Source organism: Gambusia affinis, linkage group LG15 (genome assembly GCF_019740435.1).
Source record: "Gambusia affinis linkage group LG15, SWU_Gaff_1.0, whole genome shotgun sequence".
Classification (NCBI taxonomy): Eukaryota; Metazoa; Chordata; class Actinopteri; order Cyprinodontiformes; family Poeciliidae; genus Gambusia; species Gambusia affinis.
The window spans coordinates 18,455,741-18,471,082 of NC_057882.1; the positions used below are offsets into that span (position 1 = coordinate 18,455,741).

Genomic DNA, 15,342 nt, shown 5'->3' on the forward strand with positions numbered 1-15,342 from the left:
GCCCCAAAGCAGTCAAAGCAACTCTGATTAGAGTTTTCTTTTCAAGTAATCTGCTGCTAAAAAAGTCTTTAAAATTTTTGTTGTTGTTGTTATGTTTTGAGTAAACACACTCTCATGAATGTTGCCGGTGTATCGCGATAAGGGCCAATTGGCTCACATGTTGAGCACACCTTGATTCATGAGGGCTCTCTGCTCTCCGTCTGCCAGTCTGACAGAGCCCTGACTCACCTGAGTGGAAAAGTTCGTGGTACTGCTACACAAAGAAAGTGTACAAAGAATTCATACAAAAATGAAGCTATGCAATCCCTGAGACGCTGTTTAATCACACAGCAGGTCCTGTTAGAAAAGTTAGCTACAAACCGGGGTTGTCACATAATGATCGTAACCCTCTGTGTGCTTTATTGGGATTTTATGTGATGAACCAACAAAACATATAATTGTGAAAAGAAGGAAAATTATGCTGTTTAAGTAGTTCTACACTGAAGAAGAATCTGAAACACTTAGAATCACCCTTTGCTGCAGCCACAGTTGATATTTTTGCCTGTTTGTCTTTACAGAACAGCTATAGGTCGGTTAGATGGAAAGTAGCATATCTGTGAAAATCACTTTTCCAGTGTTGCCATACACTGGATTTAGTTCTTGACTCTGACTGAACCATTCTGACACACGAACATGTTTTGGCCTCTGGATGCAATTTTAAGGCCGTTAACTTGTTGGAAAGTTAGCTGCAGTCTTAGTCTCAAGTCCTCTAGGTTTTGGTGGGAATGGTGTGTTCTGGAATGTAACATTTCAGTGTTATCGGTCCTATGTGGTCTGTGGTCTTTAATTAGCACTTCTGATGGCTTGTGGTTCCCAGAAGTGATTAATTCAGTTGTCAGATTGTAGCTGCAATGTGTAGAAGCAAACTTCATCCTTTGGATCCCATCCATTTTTAAAATCCTTTACGTAAGGTTTTTGTTTTTGTTTCCTAGAAGAAATCCTGACAGAACAGGTTCTTTGTAGTCCTTACTCCACAAGATATGAATGGCATGGCTTTGTGACGGCTTGGACAGCATGTTCCGTCCATTACTACGAGTGTCCAGTAACACTACAAAGGAGTGTTTGCCCCAAAGGAGGATTCTTTCAACAACAGAAACGTGACAAACGAGGAAGTCTTTATTCAGGGTTAGAACAGATGTGACAGTGGCTGAACGACAGATCAACTCAAATATGTTTGTATGTCCTGAAACAAAAACTCATTAAGGCCTTTAGTTTTACTGTTTCCAGGATTGAATACAGGAAGTTTCATTTTTCAATGCGTAGAGTTTCAAAAATCCAGCTTTTAAACACAATCCAAGAGCGAGAAAGAGAAACCCTTTTTTAGAACACAAGATGTTTTTTGCAAAACACTTTTCATACAATCATGTGGCACTAAATAACTTCACTGTTCACCTCGACTCCAGAAAAGTTTGAGGTGTCAAAGACTATAAAATGATTACAAGACTCCATGTTGCTCTGCGGTGGACTGGGAAAAGGGGTAACATCTATGAAGTTAAAGTTTTCCACAGTTTTCATCACCAGTATAATAACAAAATACTTTTTTTTTTTTTTTTTTTTTTAGAATTTATGTGACAAACCAACTTAAAATATGAGTAACCTCAATAGGTGTAACAGTATGGACCAAAACGTACAATTAAAAGGAGAAATATCTATTTTTTTGTTTTTACTTATTCATGTAGTTAGATTTGTCTAAAAAGATATATTTCTTGTTTTCTTCCTTTTCCTTGTAGATACTTATATAACGCACATATAGATGCATTTTTGTGTGGTTGGTTTTCCACAGATCAGCGCACAGGAGGAGGAATATTAATGCCCGCTGCAATTATTCAGATTTTATTTGTAAGCCATAGTAATGACAAAATGACAAAATGTAGAGTTGATTGCATGAATTCCTTTAGCAGGCGCTCTACGTGGTTTACTAGCGTGGCAATGGCCTTGATATGAGATGAGAACTGAGATTGGCCAACAAGTTCACATTGTTCTTCCCTAATGGAATATGAGACGCGTCACCAGGCAACAGGCAGAACAGACAGAGTCTACTGTACGCACGACGGAGGCGTTAAATTACACACATCTTCTGGGCCCTTAGCAAACACGAGGTAAGAAAATAGCCCCAATCTCCAGCATCTGCCACCCGTACGGACTTTCTCCGGTTGCAAAAAGCCGAGCCCTCGAGGCGTCAGGCGGCGAAGGGAGGAGGTGGTGGTGGTGGTGGTGGTGGTGGGGGCTGGTGTGTTATTTTAAGAGTGATGAAAAGTTAAAGTGGTCTGAGGAATTAGCCAACAGGGTGGAATTGCAGGTCGTACATCAGCGCCCCTTCTCAATCATCCATTTTCATACAGCCTGAGATCCCCCTCAGGGGCAGTTCCCATGGTCCGTGCCAACCTGAGCATGCTCCTGAGCACAAGCAGAAAGATAATAATAATAACACTGCAGGTGAGGCTGCAGATGCAGACATGCCAACTCTCGTCAGGATCAAGGCTTAAAGGTCCTGCACACACGTGTAGGCGGAGCAGTGGCAAATTGACTCTGAAACAAAAGACTTTCTCCTCCGAGCCTGCAGGGACATGAGGGGCTGGCTTTTCCTACATTTTTTCTTAAGAACCATTAATATTAAGAAAAAGGGAAGAAACAAGCTTAAGATTATGTATGTAACAATAAAAAAAAAAACAATTTCAGGCTTTTCTTGGCTACTATGTCTGACTGGCTGATTCTGTTTTGTAACACACTAAATATAGTGGAGGTTCTTTTACAGTTTGTAGCTTGAATACAATAGAAAAAGAACGAAAATACATCAGAATCAGAAAGAAAATTATATCTAATTTTCAGGATTTGACCAATCAAGTGTCTGATTCCACTGTCTGGGCGACTGATTGGCACATCTTCCATTCTGCAATCCTAAAAAAATCTGATATCTTACTCATTCCCATGTTTAATGATTATCAAAAATTAAAACAGAGTTAATTGAAAAAGGTTCAAAGGCTTTTAATACATCACATCCTTGTTCTTTACAGGCTGAGCTCCTAAACATATATCTGAACAATCAGGTGTAGTACAGTCGGCGTTCCATAACCCTTACCTACAAATTGCAGCGGTTTGCGATGTCAACAAATAACATATCCCAATTTTAACAGCTCAAGATTCCTAACATTGTCTTCCAACAACGAGTTGCAGAACAGTGTCAATGTTACCATTGGGGCTGTGGTAACATTGACACTGTTAGCAACGTTACCTGAGGTGACATTGTGACCTGAGCAATGTCACCTCAGGTAACATTGCTACCTGAGGTGGCTGTGCAGCTCAGCCACCTCAGGTAGCAAAAAGTCAATAAAAATCATATTCCAATTTTAACAGCTTCCAGATCAATGTCTCTTTTCCAAATAGCGAGGTGCAAATACAGTTGGTGTTATTGCTATCTACAGGCAGCAGTAACTAATCCTGGACTGATCCTTCTGGACAGTGAAGGATCAGCTATTCGAGCAGAGCAGGTACTCAAAAAGACAACAAAGAAGGTATGTTAGCTTCTCCAAAAACAGTCAAACAAGAAGGTTTATACATTCTATTTACAGTGCACACACTACATTTAGCTTTCATCACAATTAGAAGATATCTACACGGGTCCAAGCGTAAAAAAAAATACAAATGCCCCACCAATGTGTGAGGCAGCTGGTAAGTACGCAAGACAGTTCTGTACAAAGTCCACAGTGCGTTTGTTCCTGTTAGCATGACACAGAGGTACACTGTGGGCCGGGGGACTGAGGGCCGGGGGACTGTGGGCCGGGGGACTGTGGGCCGGGGGACTGTGGGCAGTCTTTGTCCTTGTGCTCCGTCAATTTGAGAATAACAATCTTCCTTTGGAGCCGCTTGACCTCCGCTGCAGGGGGTTCCTCAGCCACTGGTTGGACTGCGCTCTCTGTTAAGTCCTGGCAGACCTGCGGCGGCGGCAGCAGCATGGTAATGACGTTCGAGTGTCCGCCCTGCACTGCTAGGTGCAGCGGGCTGAGTCCCTGCTGGTCTGACAGGCCACCGCCGTCTGGACAGTGAAGGATTAGCTCTTTGAGAACTTCATTGTGTCCGTTCTCTGCTGCCAAGTGGCAGGGGATACGCTGAGCGCGGTCAGACAAGTAGGGGTCGGCCCCCTCTGCAATCAGCATCTTGACTGTGGCCAGGTGGCCCCGCTGAGACGCTAGGTGGAGTGGTGTGAGTCCTTGGGCGTTTTGGATGTTTACGTTTGCCTGGTGTTTGATGAGCAGGCGGGAGGTGCTGGTGTGGCCCGTTTCTGCCGCCACGTGTAGTGCTGTGTTTAGCTCAGACGACGTTACGTGGACGTCCGCCCCTAGTTCGATCAGGATCCGCGCCACTCTGTAGTGCCCCCTTTGGGATGCAAGATGCAGCGCCGTACGGCCGTCTGTTGTCTGGCTGTCCACGTTCACGCCGGCCTGCTTGACCAGCAGCTTGACAATGCCCAGGTGCCCTTGCCAGGAGGCAAAATGAAGCGCCGTCCAGTTGTTCTTGCCCTTGACCTGAACATCGGCATTGCGGCTCAGCAGCACCCGGATCACGTTCTCTTGGCCGTGTTGGCACGCCACATGGGCCGGTGTGCGTCCCTGGCCATCAGTCTCATTGATGGTCGCCCCGCGGTCCAGCAGCAGTCGCGCCATGGCCTCATCTCCGTTCTGGGCCGCCCAGTGCAAGGGCGTGTACTGGTCCTCGTCTTTGGCGTTCACATTAGTCCTGCGCCGACCGAGCAGAAGTTCGGCCAGTAGCTTCTGGTGCTTTTCTGTGGCCAGATGGAGAGGCGTGGAACCGCGGACGTTCGGCAGGTTTGGATTGGCGTCATTCAGAAGGAGGAACTTGACGGCCTCCTCGTTACCCAAAGTGATGGCATAGTGAAGGAGGCTGTCTCCTCCATCAAGAGGAAGGTCAACATCCTGAGGCTGGAGGATTTTCATTAGCTTAGCAGTATCTTTGGTCCGGATGGCGTCACATAGCTTCCGCTTCTGGACTTCAGCGGAATCTAGATAGTATGAAAGGACCAAAATGGACTTTAGAAGACTGATTACTCATTTGGGCTACACCTCCACCTGTAGGTCTTTAATTATCTCTTACCAAATGTGGTTTCCTTTTCAAAGGACAGGGTGATGGAGTCTTGGGATGAGAAGGCTGAATCTGCGGAGGAGATGCCCGAGAGTCTCTTACAGGTGTTCTCTTTGCTGTGGATGCTGTCCTCCTTCACTTGATCGAAGCTCCTTGAGATCCCAGAATCCACCTGGTTCAGCAGCTCTGACAGGCTGTAGTCTTTTTCCGGCAGCATGGCTGACTTTGGACGCACCGGTTTGCTGGCATTACTCTGTGGAAAAATCTTTCGGTTAGCGTCCAACCTTCGGACAAACAGTTCCTTGACATTCTGCACATGCCATTACATCGACACTCCAACATGCCACTGGGACTCGTTTCATATTTCACTTTCAATGGCAGCTCAATGGAAAACCTGTGATTATTTTCATCTTAAATGCAGCTGGAAACTTTAAACAACTTCCTTTTTGTTCTTACGGACGTCGCTGCCTATCGGCTTTCACCAAGCCGGAGCTTCATGTTTGCTTCTAGTCACGTACAGAACACCTGAACAGGCCGGAAACCATAGTGCAACACTCAGGTTGGTCCACATTCCTCTCCCATGACAAAATGCTTGTTCTGGACCAAACATCTGACTTAAAGTCATAACCTCATCTTATACACTGGAGAGACATAACCTCCTGGGTTACATATTAATAAGCGAAGCAGTGTGCCGATTCAACGAAAGCAAGAAGCTGCCAAGCATAAAAACGAGGACTTCAGTGGCTTTTCAAAACATTCTGTTAAACTGTTACGGTCAGATCTTTAATAATTAAACATCTACATCTAATGATAACAAGAGAGTTCAGCTCGAGTTCATCATTTCAAACTCAGTATTCCAGCCTGTCACGGGCGGTGATTGGGTAATTGTTTGAAAAGTGCAATCTACAGATCTCAGTAGCCAGAGGCTCCCATAACAGGTCAGAGAGTTTGAGACGTATTTATGTGCGAAGCCTTTTAACGGCTTCAATGTCAGGAGTTAAACTTTACAGTCTCAAATAAAATTGGACAGACAGGCAGGACAGAGAAGTTACATGTGGTAGGGCGGATCTCTTCATGCTTTTCTAATCAGCCTAGCTGGAGTCTTTTTAAACCATGTGCACACTCAATAGATAATCCTGACTAAGACCTGATAATAATCTAGGCTATTACGCAAAAAGCAGACAAATGCTTCTACTGTGTTTTTTTAAAGTGGGCTCTTAAAATACCTGTACAGAACACATGTTTAACCTAAGCATCCAGAGTGAAGTAATTAGGAGTCCTGTGATCTATGGAGGAATTCTCAAGGTGTTTGATTTATTTTCAAATCCACAGAATGCCACAACTCAAGTGGCTTAATGAGAACTACAGCTTAAAGAAAATGTCCTATTGGACTGATGTTGGTTTTAGATTGTTCAACGAGAAGGACAATGTGATTTGTGATGTACGATTCTGATCCAATGCAGGAATTATTTGGCTAAATGTCAAAATCAAGTGATTTTTCATTGATTATCTAATTGTTATTGGCAGATGATATATAACAAAGATTTGAGTCTTTTTTTTCCTTTATTGATAAAATGCAGTAAAGTGAAGAACTCGGAACATTTTTCATCTATAAAGCAGTCCTCTGTGATTTTTGTTACCTTTTTGCAGTCAAAATCACTAACTTGGTACTGCGACTTTAGAAATATTTGCAAGGAATTTTGCAATATTTTCTCCAAATTAACCCCCTTACAAAATCTACATCTAGAAGAAAAAAAATAAGAAAAAGCTGACAGATTGGACACCTAAATATTTTTATGCCTTTGAAGAACCTAAATAGTTGGACTTTTGTTACTCGCTACATCTTTCATGGCCTGCAACTTGACATAAAGTCATTTTGAAGCAGCACCTGTGGGTGGGAGCTAAACCAACGCTTTTGACCGTTTTGGTGAAAAATTGACAATAAACACAATATTCAATTATGGTGAAAAAATGTGGGGATGTCTGGATGGACTGATAAAAGCATCAACCAACTTCTAGCAAAAACTGGCAGCACATTTTTTCCACTTTATGCAAATATACAGTACAGTATATTTGCAAATATACAGTACAGTATATTTGCATATATACAGTACAGGTGTGTCCAGTTTGGACACACTTTCTGGCCAAAAAGTGGACAGAAAGTGTCCACTTTCTAATTGAATTGAATTATAAAGTGAATTCAATTAGAAAGTGTGTCCAAACTTTTGGTCTGTATTGCAGTACATAGAACAGAATGTAATTGGACGAAGTTCAATCTGCTGGCACATTAGACCTTAAAAAGAAACAGATGTTGGTGTAGACCAACAAAAGTCTGATTGGTTGCTCAGCTTCTCTTGTTTCCATCCAACTTTTTGTCCCAATTAATAGCCTGAGCCACCTCAATCATTATTTAATAAAGATAACACCTGATCTCAAAATCAGTGTGTGTAATTCTGCCATGACTTACCTGGTCACTGGCGACTGGGTTAGGGGACAAGGGTTCTGGTTCCGATGACGTTGATAACCTCGGGGTCCTGGGCTCATCTTGAGGTTTGGAGCAAAGCTCCTCAGCTTCAGATGTAATTTCTGAGAGAAGAAAGCATTGAATCAACCGTCACTTGCAGGTGAAACTGGATCAAAAAGAAAGGAAAAAGCATCCCATACTAGCAGACATGAGACATTTTGTCTAATTGATCTTTTCCTTTAGTGCAAAGATCAAAAAGTCCACACTCACCTTGAAAGGTGGGTCTGGCATTAGGGCTGTTGACCCAGCAGCGCTGCATGAGGCTCAGGAAACCGGAGCAGGTAGAAGGTCGACTTCTTGGCACTAAACCCAGATCTGGACGAACTCCTTTAACCACTTTCACCATGATCTGCAGGATGTTGTTTTCTCCTAAGGAGGGAAATGCCAGTTTAATTATTACCCAGTCGGATATATTTCATCCTAAACTACATCAGAGTACACCATGTCCCTCTACCTACAAGAACAACCAGTGATGGGCAGTGTTATCACCATCTTTCTTAGCGCCCACACACCATGTGATCGTTTCCCACGGCAGCCTAAATGGTCTGACCCAGTTCTATCCAGCTGTGGGAATCAGCCAAGTCAAGTGATTCACAGAGAAGACGCGACAGCTTAAAGCAGATATTGTAGCCATAAGGGGGCGGCGCGGTAATCAACCTGGCAATTCCTCACTTTTTCATTTTGTCTGGTTCAATATAGGCAGCACCAAACCTGCCTAAAGTATGCGCTAGTTGTTAAAAAACAAACAGAAAACAAAAACAAGGCAACACTATACACCTGGGAAAATGAAAGAAAAAAATTCCATCCTTCCCCACTCCACCTGCCCGGTGTGGAATTTCCACAATAAACACGCTCAGGTACACGCCTTGAATACTGTGATCTGGAGGTTTGTTGGAAATTTTAAAATAAAAGGGAGGATTGATAATGAGATGGAAATAGCTGAAAAGTTGCCAAAGCAACCGGCGGTATTATTTCTCCCTAGCACGCCTCATTTGTTTTTCTTCACAAAAACCGTTATTGCTTGTGCTGTGCTGCAAGCCTTACCCTGGTAGGGTTTCTTCTGTGTGAGAATGCCCCAGATCACAATGGAGAAGCTGAAAGAGATTAAAAAATAGAGAAAGAGGCGTCATTTTCCTTGAAAACATTAAACTGCACATAATTTGGTATTTAATCTAAAGCTAAAGAAGATCAAGGTGACTGTTCCAGTGACGTTAATGCACATGTTTTTTCTATAGCAGCACATTTTGTTACTTTTACTATTTTTTCTACTCGGAATGCCCCATAAGACCAAACAGAAAATATTTCTGATGCAGAAACTTTCAGTGGTGCCTGACAAAATCACGGCAAAGACTGCTGTCCATTTCATTGTCCATTTCTGGTCCTGAAGGACCCAGTGTCCTGCTGGGTTTAAATGTCTCCCTGCTCCAACACAGCTGATGTATAAGGCATGTCCCCAAGCTCTACGGGGCCATGCTAACGAACCGTTCTGTTGATTGTGCTGTGTTCAATCAGGGTAACTAAAACATGCAGGTTACTGGTCCTTGAGGCTTTGGCCACTGTCACCTTCTAATAGGAGGGTAAGCAGGAAAACATTGCTAACGAGGTCAGGTATTCAGAGTGCTGTATCCAAGCATACTGAGGCAAAATTGAGTGGAGGAAAAAGAACGACCATTGGCAGCCTAATGAAAAAAACACCACTCAAGAGATTCACAAAGTGTGCATATATATGATGAACCTGCATATTTGATAGCTGAGGATTGCTCTCTGATGATGTTTTGTTGTATGCTAGTAACTGGGCCAGACTTTAGAAAGGGCTTAAAGGGGCAGTAGCCCAGAGCTCTGATGTATAGGGGTGGGGTGCACAGACTTTATTTTTGTACTTTTATTCATTACATGGAGTGGTAGGCTCATATCAGGTGAGTAGTACTAATATTTTGAGATTTTATGACTACATAATACTCATTTTGTGGTGGGAACAACATGGAGCTACTGGCCAGGAGTCATATTAAACTCACCATCATCAGTTGGTGTCAACAGTTCCTGCCTAATTATATATAGTTTTACCTATTGACATGCTGTAATTTTCATTAGCAAACTATTTTTTCTCTCGTGGATAGGGCACCAAAATGAATTCCAGCCCAGGGGCCAAAATCTTTTTAAATCCAGCCCTGGCTATTAAGTATAGCAGAAAATTACAAATTAGTTTGAATTACTGCCTGATTTATGACTCTAAATAAATCTACCACACTTGATCAACAACGGTACTGGATGAGAAATCGGAACAGGAACACCTGCATCTACAATCAACAAACTTTGTGTTAAGTTCTGAGGAAACCAACCTGTAGACGTCGTGCTTCGTGTCTGAGACTCTGTCCTTCTCTATGATTCTTTCTGGTGGCAGATAGGCTATGGTGCCGCAGAAGCCCTCTCTGCTGATGTCATCAGACTGGGCCAAGCCATTCCACCGGGCCAGGCCAAAATCAGATATCTGAAAGGAGATCAGAGCCTGAGTTGAATCGCATTGCCGGCGTCGGATTTGTCGTGAAATGCCACTGCAACGATGACTAATTTTGCCCATCGAGTGTGACAGGCAGCTAAGCTTTTATTATGTGCGCTGAATGGTATGATGAGGGCAATTCAGCCATGTCCCAACCTGCCGGAGAGGAGAGGCCCTGTATATTTGTGCAGAGGAGTGCACGCCCCAGCACACGCACACACACACACACACACACACACACACACACACACACACATTCAGAGAGGGAGATTTAATGGAAGCTAAATTAATCCTGTTAGGACAGGCCCAGCTGAGGTGTTTACATCCAGGTATTAAACTCTGGAAATGGTTCCCACCCATTGACAAGCTGCACGGCTGAACTGCCTAGAAGTTGCAGAGAAAAACCTCAGAAACACCTGTCAGGTGAGGGGAGACCTTCACATGTTTTATTTGAATCTGTTGCAATATTTTCACAAAACCACGTGCCGACACGCGAGAAATGAGGAATGAAATGTTTGTCCACTTCTAACTGTTTGCAAAGCAGCGTTCCGTACCTTGACATGGTAGTGGGCATCCAGCAGGATGTTGGCGGGCTTCAGGTCCAGGTGGAGAAGCGGCGGGTTCATGCAGTGTAGGAAGTTCATGCCCACCGCCGTCTCGTGGATGATGCGGAAGCGAAGCTCCCAGGGCAGTGGCTCGTTGGCCAGCAGGTTCTCCAGAGAGCCGGTCTCCATGTACTCCATGACCAGGCCCTGAGGGTCGTTGCAGATCCCGTACACCGGCAGGATGTACCTGAACTTGGCCGCCTCCATCTTCTTCGCCTCCTCGAGGAGCTCAGAGCGATCCCTTAGTTAAGGAAAAGAGTTGACTTTTAGATTGCAAAACAATTACGCCAGATCTTCCAGTATAACTCAGTCATTTTGATGTATAAAAGCAGTTTTAAGCTACTATAAAAAGACTAGGGAAATAGCCAATACATTTATTACACTGCAGGAAAACAGGTAAGACCTGCCATAAAATGAATACTTAAAAACAACCAGTTTTCTGGACGATCACCGATCTTAAAAAGTCCGCCTTGCCGATTCTGATTTTTGAAGATACCTGATTTTTTTTTTTGTCTGAAAAGTTGCAAACAATATTGTTAAGTTGGCAACAGTGACCTAATGAGCAGCTCTGTCAGACAGAAGCAGAGGTAAAAGAGATCAGTGGATAAGGCTGGTTTCACATGTAAATATTGTCTGATTGAAAAGTGTCCTAAAATGAAGAAAATCAGAGCTATTTATCAGGGCTATTTATCCAACACCAATTTGAAGAAATCAGAACAGAAGTGGCCTGTCTAAAAGTGCAAAGGAGCTGCAGAGACGCCGACCCTTCTAAGCAATGAGGAGCCGTTGATCAGGTGACTTAAGACAACAGAAGGGTGTATTATCGAGCAGCAACTCAGAAAGAAAGGACAGGGCAAGACAAGGTAGGCGACAACAAAAAAACGTTAAGATAAGTTCTAAAATATATGGGAGTGTCAGGAAGTGCAGCAAAAACAAGACAAATGTGCTCACATTATGCTACTTAACGGACTCACAGTACATGTTTTATCAATCTGTAGAAGAGCAATAGAGGATCCACTAACCCCTAACATAAAGTGTGTTAGAGTAATCTCACTGTGTTATGATGGACATGTGGACTGCTGTTTCAAAGTGCAACACAACATGTTTCCTCTGCGCAGGGCCAGGCAGGAACTAACAAAAAGCTAAACAAAGGGGGCCTAACACAGCGCCCTGTGGGACCCCACACAAAACAGAGGAAGACATTGTCAGAAAGTCTGCACAGCAAAGTGCAATCAAACTGCAGGTGAAATTTTTGCAAGTTATCCTGGTTTTGTTTCCTCATTTCTAGTTGAACACTTTTTATCCAACGTTCCCTCTTATTAAACATTAAGCTGCTTTCGTTCCAACCTGAATTTCTGCACACATCATTACTTGGTTCTAAAATAAGCTAAATGACAAGGAGCACTTTTATGGATATCTGTACTTCACTTATTTGTCCCAAATTAAAGTGAACAGCACTCTTTAAATCTCACAATAGCCCTTTCAAAGCCTAGAGAACATTCCAGTTTTCACATAGTCCAGAGGGGGTTGAACACAGCTCACGCTCTGCAGCTTTATCAGCTCACTGACCCTGCTGCAATATCTCAAACACAACTGTGCAGGTCGTGCATGACCTCGGTTCGTTTATCTCAGGGGCAGGCCGTTAGCCTGCTAAAGAGGACAGATCAAAGTAGCATAAATCCCACTCACTACGCTACCACTTAAAAGCATGAGCCTTAAAAGACAAAATGTGGTGACTGGGAATCCTGCTTCTCAAACGTGAACAAAATGAAATCAGAGACAAGTGCAGAAATACAGAAAATAGAATTTCACCCTCCCTGGAAGGAGGGTGGAGAGGGAACAAAATCTAACATTAGATGGAAAACCAGGTAAGAACTTGTTTGGTTAATGCTTCATCTAATTCAAGTCGCTCATCCAGGTCAAACAATGTCCCTTCTTAAACAGAGGTAGGCCTGGATAGACCGGTTCCGCCACTTCTTATATTGTCTGTGTCACACAGTGGCAGCCAGACAAAGGTGGCTTTCAGTACCTGCTGCTGGATGTTATGCGTGGGTCAGCGCGCAGGCTGAAGACAGATGACTGTTTATGTACCTTAGCAGATGTTGATAGAGGAGGTAACGTGTTTGGCTTCAGGTAGACGAGAAGCAACATGAGCGTGAAGGGAGCTGACAGTGAAAAGTTTCTGAATGTTTTTGTGACATCCGTCAGTCTCAACTGGTTGATTTCACCACCATCATTAAACACAACAGTCTGGGTTTAAAGCACCACCAGTGTCTTATGTAAAAAAAATTATATTGATCTCTTCATTTTTTTGTTAGTTATCTCCTTCCCACCATTTTCACATTGACATTGACATAAATATTAACACATTTTCTGTGTTTTAATCTCTTCGATGCTATTTTTTTCTGCACTTCATTTCATTTCTTGGAAAACGTCCTCCACAAAAAGTGTCTTACATGCCAAATGGATTTTTGGAGGAGGTGAGATTCTGATCAGTCTCCTTTTTTTTTGTGCAAGTAAAACGAAAAAGTTGTCCAAAACAGATTTCCTGATAGATTTACAACGAACACTTAAAATTCAAATCACAATAAACATTCACTCGTTTCTAATTTCCACTACATGGCAAAATGTCTTCACCAGGCGGCCTACAAATTATTATAAACAGTCCGTACGTTTCTCCACTCGGCATTCCAGTTCTCAGTCATTTAAATTTGTATTAGTATATAAAATATTAATGTTAAATATTAATTTATTTTATTTTTATTTTTCCTTGATTTTAAGTTTGTCTGTTCAAAATAAATAAATAAATAAATAAATAAATAAAAAGAATTTCACTACAAGGCACATATTTTTTAAAGTGAGTCTTTCAGTAAGAAACCTGCAAAATTCAAAAACTGTGATGGAAAAAGAGAGATAATAAGGATAATAAGGAAAGGAGACAAATAAATGAATAGCGAAAGAATGTAGGGCACAAGGAATAAAGGAGCATTACAAAATAACAAGGAAGACAGAAGGAGGGAAGGGAAAGAAGGGATGAAACAAGGACAAAAGGAAATAGGGAAGGAAGGAAGCAATGAAAAAAAAATAAGAAAGGAACAAGTGATTGAATAAAGTGTAGAATTATTGATATTTTTCAATAATACTCTTATTTCCTTACTCTCCATTTGTCCAGATGTACAGAAATCAAGTTTCATAGATTTCCAGAATTTTTCCTTAAAAATAAGCATTTTAAATGGAAAAAAGGGACAAAAATCTTAGAAAGAACATAGATTTATCTTTTTAGTTTAAAAGAGCAAATAGGAATAAAAAAAATATGATTAAGTAAGAGTTATTAAAAAAAATATCCAAATATTATGTCATGTAATCTATGTCAACAAAAAATGTCCAGGAGGGTTAATGGAAGGGATCTTGTTGTTTAAAGCGCAACTAGTAACAAAGCTAGCAGCAAAAGCAGCTTCCGCTCACAGGCTCTGTGACGGAACAACCTCTAATAAGGACTTGCAGGAACCTGAACTTACAGCAGCATGGCACAAACACCTGGAAGAGAAAAAAAAGTGGAAAAGGCCTCGACTGCCTTTTTCTTCCCTCTGTGGAAGAACTCAGGAGTGACAGATGTGCAAATGTTGGACTACTCTAGATGTTTGCGCAATCTCCAGGAGTGCCTGTAGGAAAGAAGACCCCTCTGCTACTCCCACACATCGACTTTAATGGGCCGCTCCCCGGGGTCAGAGTGTGATAACATCTCCGACTGGAGGCAGGAAACATTTGGGAGCTCGGGGTTGTAGCTTTGAATGACCTGGAGTCGCGTGGAGGTAGGGCTTGTTCTGTGAATAGATGAGGGTGTCGTGACTCCACACAACTCATCTGTGTTGAAATACCCTGTTCCAGGCACTCTGAGCCCAGACTATAAGTCGATGAGTCACCCGCCTCTATCAGTTCTGAATGTAAAACGGTAGGTGAGAGGTGAGAGCCATGGGTCAGGTCTGTGAATGCGGCTCTTTGACGGACAAGAACAGAAATAAGACACACCTCAGCTCTGCTGGAGGAGAGCTGAATTCCTTTAAGCCCAAGCCAAGATGTGGCTTTTATTACTCACTTTTCATCCAGATGAAGGCAGGGAGGACACTTGATGGCCAGCCATGTTTTCCACTTCACATGCCGCACTTTGTATACCTGGCCAAATCCGCCTGAGCCTATCTTCTCCCAGTTGCCAAACTCAGAGGAGTCAAACGTCTTTAGCAGCCCCATGTCCTCGTGAGGGGAGTCCGGGACGTACATATCCATGTCGAGGGACCCACCAACCGGGGGAGGATAATTCCTGTATTCCTTCGTCTCCAAGATGGAAAGTGTAGCAGCACACACACAAACACTAACCTGAACAGCCTGTGAGCTCTTCCTTGTTTTTTGCCCCAGTCTACTGCCCGGCATGACTCCTCCCACTTCTCCAGGTATGGGGGCTGGGCTAGCTGCTGTGACATCATCCGGATGTTGAAACATGGAAAAGTTCACAAAGAAAAAGTGACAGCCAGCAAGGCCCCTCGGTAGCACTGCCGATCGTTTTAAAGACACCCCGAAGGTCT

The 15,342-nt window shown here is 42.9% G+C and overlaps 1 protein-coding gene across 1 annotated transcript; it reads right to left on the minus strand.

The window, feature by feature from the left end:
• Nucleotides 1-2,999: 2,999 nt before the first annotated feature.
• ripk4 (receptor-interacting serine-threonine kinase 4) lies at nucleotides 3,000-15,342 on the minus strand. Its single transcript, XM_044140825.1, is given in 9 exon segments — nucleotides 3,000-5,056; nucleotides 5,149-5,389; nucleotides 7,604-7,722; nucleotides 7,871-8,029; nucleotides 8,705-8,754; nucleotides 10,000-10,148; nucleotides 10,712-11,003; nucleotides 14,859-15,124; nucleotides 15,127-15,342. Coding segments are annotated over 9 exon segments (2,691 nt in total). The 5' UTR covers nucleotides 15,244-15,342; the 3' UTR covers nucleotides 3,000-3,758.